We start from the raw sequence: 7,994 nt of genomic DNA, 5'->3' as shown, positions 1-7,994 counted from the left end.
AAATAATCATAAACTACATACAAATGTATTATTATTTTTTTTTTTTTTTTTAATAAATATTTCGTAACGATATTGTAACCTTCAATATTTTCAGTGTTAAAAATAGGGCGCGCAGTACATCGCTATATATTACATTATTGTTATGTTGTACGATGTGCGTGGGATTAACGAAGACAATAGATTGCGGCGTGCAAACTACAAAGTTCTTAAGAAACAAAAATAATAATTATTGCACACTGTTAAAATACTTAATTTAAATTATTTTCAGCATATTATTAAGCTATCAAATTTCGTTGTTGAATTCGTTAGATTATTAATTTAAAACAGATATACTGAAATATTCAGAATGGTACGTTCATAAATTTATATTAATATACTCGTGAATGAGAGTATTAAAATCTAGAATATGATAGTGAAACTATGTAATATTATTTCTTTACTATCATTGCACACGAATTTAATAACTATGTTTTAGGTCTTTAGGACGATATGAATAGGACTTACGAGTAAAGTTTAGTCACTTATACATAATATATTAAGGCATTAAGTACACAGCTAGTGAATCATCGCGGTATTTAAAATTTTTTTCCTCTGTTACAACTTAAATTTAGCAACAAGAGCATAATATGATAAGCTATGGACCATCTATAGGCAGACATTTAGTTGAATAATTTTTTGGGTATGAAGAGGCTAGCATTATCCAAAGTTAAGTGGCCTGCGTATTGTGGTTACTATTTACATGGTTCACGAATATACAATGCAATTCCATTTAGGTGGCGTGGCTTTTGAAATTTTTGAGAGAGCTGAACCATCAAAAACCATCTCTCTTAATATTTAATTATGTGCGAGTCACAAACGACGATTATTATTTCGCCATTTAATCGTGTGGTACGTTTCTATATTTCTTGTATCTATTATTGGGGATTGTAGAGCTACTCCACCTAAAACAAAACGTTCGAATTTCACTTGGGCTCAATTAAGTTAAAATTCGGATGGCTGTACTCTGATTGTATCCCAAAATGTCATTTCCCCTTAATCACGACTACACGAATTTCCTCTTGACGTAAAAAGCATTATTTTCCTTTCCAATTTAAACAGATTATTGTCATTTTTGTCAACCAATATAAAATGTTCACCTTAGTTAGATTGTACATAATATCTTATTTCAAACATATACTGATATTCATTAATAAATGGATTTTATATAATGATCAAAACGTGTACAGTTCGAATGTAAATTTTCTTTGTTCCGAATGCAATTCAATCTTTCCCATATTGTTGTGTTTACTCCGATTTCGGACAGCTCGTCCCATTTACGATTTCAAAAAATCATGGTCCGCAGATCATATCTCAATTACTGAAATCTCATATTCATTTCGGCCGAGTTACAAAGACAAAATAATAAATAATAATATGATGTGGCACGATACAATAACTTAATACCCGCAGGTTGCGTAGTACGAATATATACGTCGCTCGTCATGCGGTCCGCTGCTGCTGCCTAGGTGTGACCCGGCCACCCGGGGATTTCTATTGCATAAAAACCGACGATTTCAAATGATGCGTGTCGATGTAGCCCGTGAATGGTTGTTAGTTAGTAAATTGATATTAATAATATATAATACAAATTTTAGATCAAAATTTACGTACCATCGTTGACACGAAAAAAAACCTTCCATTAGCTGAAATCTGATTTCCAAGACATATTATAAAAAACGTAAAAAAAATGTTAGTGATCTAAAAAAAAAATTTAGAATTTTATGAACGATTTATAAAATATTATTTTGAAAATATAATATTTTAAATATATATATTGTATAAGTTGTCAATGCTTCGTTACACATTTTTAATAATATTTTAGAAATGCATATTTCATAAACAAATAACAATATTTATATTTCGCAGTAGGTATTACATAGAAGATTTTATTTATTATTTTTCATTCATTTTACTGCGTTAGAGATAGACGATTATAGCATATAGTGCCATATACAAGTATACAACTACATAAGGCACCATACATTTATGTAGCTTATTTTTTACGAATTCGTCGATTTAAAATCGTAAATTCAACTCGTAGGAAGTCTACCGAATTATCGTGATTCGGCTGTACCGATCATGAACGTCGATGTCAAACTATGCTACTCCGTCACCAACATAAAAGACGGAATACCTAGTGATAAGTTTAGTTTAACTTACTGCAGGTCACAACTCACAATGGATAATTATTATGCTTTCGCACACTTGTATTCATCGTGCCACATTCGATTTCGTATAGAACATCGATTAAAAATTATTTATTTAGGTTTATATTATATTACAGTTAAAACCCAAAATAAAAACAAATTTTCATCAAAATTAAAATTAACCAGGGCCCTAAATGTTGAAACTAGTTAATAAAACATGATTCAAATATAATATAATACGGATAAATTCAATACATACTGCTTTTAAGGAGCTAAATATAGGCAAATTTCTATATGCATACATATGAATGTTTGCATAGTTACTACGCCGTAGTATGTGATCATAATTCATTAGTGTATGTGTGCTGCAGTCATGAACACCCCCCAAAGGTAACATTTTAAAAGGGACAAAATAACAAATCTTAAATTGAAGCTATATAAAATAAAGGTGTAATGTTATTTTAACATAAATATAAATACAGCAAAACGGTCACCTCTAAGTAACGTTAGTTTTTATTGGTCCCATCAAGTGTTGTCATGTATTGTCACCTCTATAGGACGGCCACCTTTAAATAGCAGTCATTATTTATGGTCCCTTCGATGACTGTTAATTGGAAGTTTCATTATATACTATTATTTATAGAATTAATATATTAGTATTGGTACATTAGAATTAATTAAAATACATTTTAATAAGTAAAGTAAAAAAATATAAAATAAAATATTTTCAAATGAATCAAATGTATTATTTAGTATTGATAATAAGAACTGTACATTTATTTGTTTAAATAATTTCATCCTAATGTAGTTCAAAAATGTATATTATTATGATGTTCAAGTTATTTGGTAAAATATTATGGTAATATTTTTTTTCCAGGAGAGTAAGTACCCAGTCTTGCCCCCCTTATAGGTGCCCATGGCTATAGTAGTGTAAAAGAAATTGTGGGTCACTTTCACACGTGCACCCATACATAATAATGTAATTCATTAAATATGTTAAGTAGACATTAGTTAATTTGTTTGAATTAATGTTTTGACAATTTTTTTGTCAAACTTAATTATACAACAAAAATGACTTAATTACATTTTGAAATGATTTAAATTAAATATTATTATGTTTAAAAAAAAAAATTAAAAGGGTTCTAATTTAATGAATAAATTTCAAAGTTGTTTTCAGAAATGTTGTCTGACAACTACTATAGTGGGTACAATCGGTATAAGCAGAGTATAAAATTATACTATACTATAAATAGGTATAAAACACAATAGCGATCAAATTTCTTGAAAAGTAAAAGGGACGCAAGCTGTAGGTGAGCATATTATAATTTTTACATTCTAACTAGCGTAATGATTTGCTATCATAAACAATTTGAATAAATTAATGTAATTGATAAAATAGTTCTCAATAAATTTATTTTCTCAAAAACTAGAATTTAATAAGAAGAAAAATTGTGTTACATTTTATCACATTGTTTTTAAAATATTTTCTGTAAATTACTCGTGTCTAATAATATAAGAAAATGGAACTCTTTATTATACAAATTAACATTTATGCTGAACAGTATTTCTAGTTAATAATATAATCACCTATTTCAAATTAGTAATATAATATTAATTTAGTAATATTTGTTGTATCTATTAATAAATATAATTTTATGGTATATTTATTTGAAATTCACTATTTGTTAAACTAATTTAATCATGACATTTATAACAATTTGTTTTAAATAGGTATTTACACTAAAGAGCCACATAATTTAATTTTTATTTGGTGGTACCCAAGCTTGAATTTTTGGTGGCATTGTACTGTATGGTACATATTCGCGTTCAGTACCAGTTTCGTTTTCTGTATGTTTAGCCATCCATTTATATTTAGGTCTGTTTGGATCCTGAAACATACATTAATAAAAATAAATTATATTTATTCATAAAGAACTTGTACGCATACTAATAGAATATTAATTAATGTGTTAGTTTTATATTGTATTATTTGCATTATATAAAAAATAAATATATGGCTTAAACCAAAAAACTATAAAACAATATTTTTTTAATTTTATCAATGAATCAACACTATTTGGCTTTTTAAACAATAATATTTAAGACAAAACACAAATAATAACAAAATAGTGATAAACATTAGACATTATTAAAACATTATTTATAATTTATTAATTAAAAAATAATCTATTAACTAATAGTAAGGCTTAAGGACATTATCATAATTAGGACATTTTTCAACCAAATTTCACAATTACTATTAGTATAGAGATCACACTACGGAACTATATGAACTGAAATTTATTCTTATTACTTTAAATCCAAATAATTTGGTGTAAAAGAGCTAATACATTTTCTTATCATACCAAAATGATATTATGATTTATGGGTAATAACTTGTAGTAATGAGTAGTATTAGCCAATAGACAAATCATAGTGAGGAAAAATAGGATAATCAAAAATACTTTACGTTAGATTTAAAAATTTATTTTTTAATTGTTTTGTTTATGTAGAATAATATTGTTCAAGGTTAACTGATCCTATCTTGAAAAAATGTTGCTGATTAGTTGTTCTCAACTTAAATTACATTAAAAAAAATTGACCAAGGACAATATATATAATTTTTTTTTTTTAAATTCATTAATGTAAAAATTAAATCTTTAAGAATTTAAGTTTATAGAAATTTTTTTATTGAGTTATATTTAATAATTTTTAATATTTTATTTTGGATTTTAAAATATTTATTAAAATCATTATTATTTATTAGGACCCCTAATAAATAAATCAAATTCCATTAACTTTAATGTCTTATAATTTATAATATTATAAAATCAACGGGTATATATTTTTTTTTAAGAGGACACTATACCCAAATGTGTTGTCACTTGTTTCTGTCTTACTCATGCAAGACATGGAAAAAACTGTTTTCTGTGATATAGAACTATTCAGGCTGTAGTGATAGTCAAGATTTCAAATTAATAAACAATATGGTTGAAAAAATTACGTATGAAATATCATTTTTTTTTTTTTTCATATCAATAATACAAAAAAAGTTCTCATTGTTTCAAAATTTATTATTTTTGAAATTGACTACCTTTTTTTGTAGAACTAATATTGAAAAAATAAAAATTATATCTATTTCACAGCCAAAGTTTTCCTTTTTATCTGATGAAAATGTTGTTTCTTAGTTATAACTAAAGCCTTCTTGGTTCTTTTTCATACAAAACAGTTTTTGCTATGTTCTAAATTTGTAAGACGGAGACAACAAATGCAGGCGTGCCCTAAAGTATTGATTCTTATACTTGTATCTAATTATGTCTATTATGATTTGATTTTATTTTAATTTTTTTTGTAAATTAACAATTTGTAATAGAATAGTTAGGATGTTTTTATTTTTATACAGTGGATTCTCCTTAATGCGGGCACATCAGGACCAGCCTTGTTTGCCCACATTAAGCAGTTGCCCATAAAAACCGAAATTAGTTGTATTGGGACTAGACTATTTATTATGAGCATAATGTTGCCCATTTTGTCCATATTAACCGGTGCCACCATTATATATCTTTATATTACATCCACTTTATATAAAAGAAACAAGAATAATTCATTTCAGTTATAATATTTTATGATTTTGTAATAATTTTTCAGTTTATTTTTATAAACATAAATTATTATAAAAAAATAATTTATTTTATTTTAGAACAATTCATTTTTACTATTTTAAGTAGGTAATTAATTATAATTACATTATGTGGGAGAAGGTCCGTTTTGTAATGGATCCAACCATACCATTCAGCAGGAATTTGACTAGCATCATAATTCAAAAAAACTTTTTCATTGTACTCTACCCAACGATTACGTCCTGAAATATGTTAACTAAATTAAACAAATGCTCACAAAAAAAAAATGTTATCAATTGATAGAAAATTACCATAAAAATATAGATTGTTTTCATAATAACGATTGCCCATTTCATCAGTACCAACTAATGTACCAATTTTCAATTCATCGTGTCTGTAAAAAAAAAAAAATATACCTAATTAATTAATAACTTATTGTAATGTAAATACAAAACATTATGCAATACAAATAATAATGAGTATTAAAAAATTACAGTAATTGTAGTTTTCATCTATTTCCTTTTTAGAATAATTACAAGTGTTTTTAACTTAAAGTTTTTAACATATTCTTATTACAATTTAATATTGTTATAACTATTTCTTGCGAAGCGTTAAGGTATCGAATGAATATATTTTCTCAACATGTCATTCTGTTTAATAATTATATTATTAAATAATATTCATGATTCATTATATTTACTAAATGCTACTAAGTATTACTAAATACAGATGTAACCAAACATGTAGGCCATAAGTATGTGAATGTTGATGAATTAGTTTTTGTTTGATTATATAATGATATAGCTATAATAAATAAAAATAACTTGAAGAATTACTTCCAATTAGAGCAATATTTGTATAAAATATTGTATAAAAGTAAATTATGCTCATCTATTATATAATACTAATTATACTTAATAATCACCTATACTATCGAGTTGGGTATCACTTTCCTATAGCATGGATATACGGCGTAATGTTGCTGCATTCTTGTGATAAACACGTATTCATTCATTTTTGAACTAATACAGTTATTCACTCGAGTATAATCGAAAAAACATTTTTACGCAATTTATATGTATATCATAAGATTTGTTTAAATGAAACAACCTAAAATTAAACAAAGAATGCATATTTTTTTAAAGTAAAAAACATACCTGAACAATTTTTTGAAGGCGTTTAATGGTCCACCGTTGGCTTTGATTATGTTCAAGCCGGTGACAAATTTATTAAAAGGAAAAATTTTATTCATTTTGAAAAAAATCAAACCATAAGCAACCTTAAAAAAATAAAATATTGTCAATGGACTTGACTTTAAAAACTATTATCTCGGGAGCTGTTATCAATGTCAAGCAATCAGATGTTTATTTCTTACTTTTTAAATAATTATTTTAATGCTTGCTAAGTATAATATTTTGTTTTTTGTATTATTGGTATTAATACATTTAAAAATCGATTCAACTAATAATAATAACGATTGTCATAAAATATTAACTTTATAAATTGCCATTGATTATTAATTATTTTAGTTAACGTTTATGGAGGTGAACAGTCACATAGATCCCTCGACAGCTAGATCCCGGTGACTAACTGACGCAAGAGGATCCAATTGACGCGAGATTAAAATAATCCTAAGGATTTTACAAATTAATTAATTTTGTTATAAGTATTATTAATTTTTAATTATTAATGTATTTAAATGCTTTTACGTTATTATATCGTAGTAACACTAGTATAACAGTTGTTATCTAACATAATCCATATAATTTTTGTTTAATAGACAATTAAAAAATATTTTTTATTATAACCTAATATACGCATAAATAAAGCTTTCATAATGTTAGGATTCGTTTAAACATGTAATAAAAAATTAAAATGTAGTAACTAAAGTTACTGAACATTTTACTTCTCAGTTAAAATAGCCATAACTCATGTCTGGTCACCATCTTATGTTTTTTTTATATTAATCAGAATAGTATATAACTTAGTATAACTATATAACTATAGCTACTATTGTATTATTATTATTGCGCTTAAAAGTTTTAACTTCATTCATATTCTCACTCCCAGTCTCAGAAGTTAGTCGTTAGTCCAGTGGCGCCGATCTAAATTTCATGTTATGGGGTAAAAATGCTGGTGTTAGACCCACCTACTAAAAAAATGTTCAGTTAGTTACGAACGAATGGTA

At 25.9% G+C, this 7,994-nt stretch overlaps 1 protein-coding gene across 1 annotated transcript; it reads right to left on the bottom strand.

The window, feature by feature from the left end:
- Positions 1-3,832: 3,832 nt before the first annotated feature.
- LOC113549098 (probable NADH dehydrogenase [ubiquinone] 1 alpha subcomplex subunit 12) lies at positions 3,833-7,135 on the bottom strand. Its single transcript, XM_026950257.1, has 4 exons — positions 6,964-7,135; positions 6,118-6,200; positions 5,933-6,048; positions 3,833-4,075 (listed from the first exon to the last, which is right to left on the bottom strand). The coding sequence occupies exons 1-4, from the start codon at positions 7,056-7,058 to the stop codon at positions 3,944-3,946; spliced, it is 426 nt and encodes a 141-aa protein (XP_026806058.1). The 5' UTR covers positions 7,059-7,135; the 3' UTR covers positions 3,833-3,943.
- Between the last annotated feature and the right edge of the window lie 859 nt (positions 7,136-7,994).

This window comes from Rhopalosiphum maidis, chromosome 4, assembly GCF_003676215.2.
Source record: "Rhopalosiphum maidis isolate BTI-1 chromosome 4, ASM367621v3, whole genome shotgun sequence".
Classification (NCBI taxonomy): domain Eukaryota; kingdom Metazoa; phylum Arthropoda; class Insecta; order Hemiptera; family Aphididae; genus Rhopalosiphum; species Rhopalosiphum maidis.
This window is presented reverse-complemented; position numbering and strand designations above follow the sequence as displayed.

What these genes read in the sequence shown, in the direction of transcription:
- LOC113549098 (XM_026950257.1), bottom strand. Translation starts at nt 7,058, where the DNA reads ATGAATAAAATTTTTCCTTTTAATAAATTTGTCACCGGCTTGAACATA. An exon ending in GCCTTCAAAAAATTGTTCAG is followed by an intron (nt 6,201 to 6,963) that starts GTATGTTTTTTA and finishes TTTTTTTTACAG; the next exon opens with ACACGATGAATTGAAAATTG. An exon ending in AAACAATCTATATTTTTATG is followed by an intron (nt 6,049 to 6,117) that starts GTAATTTTCTAT and finishes AACATATTTCAG; the next exon opens with GACGTAATCGTTGGGTAGAG.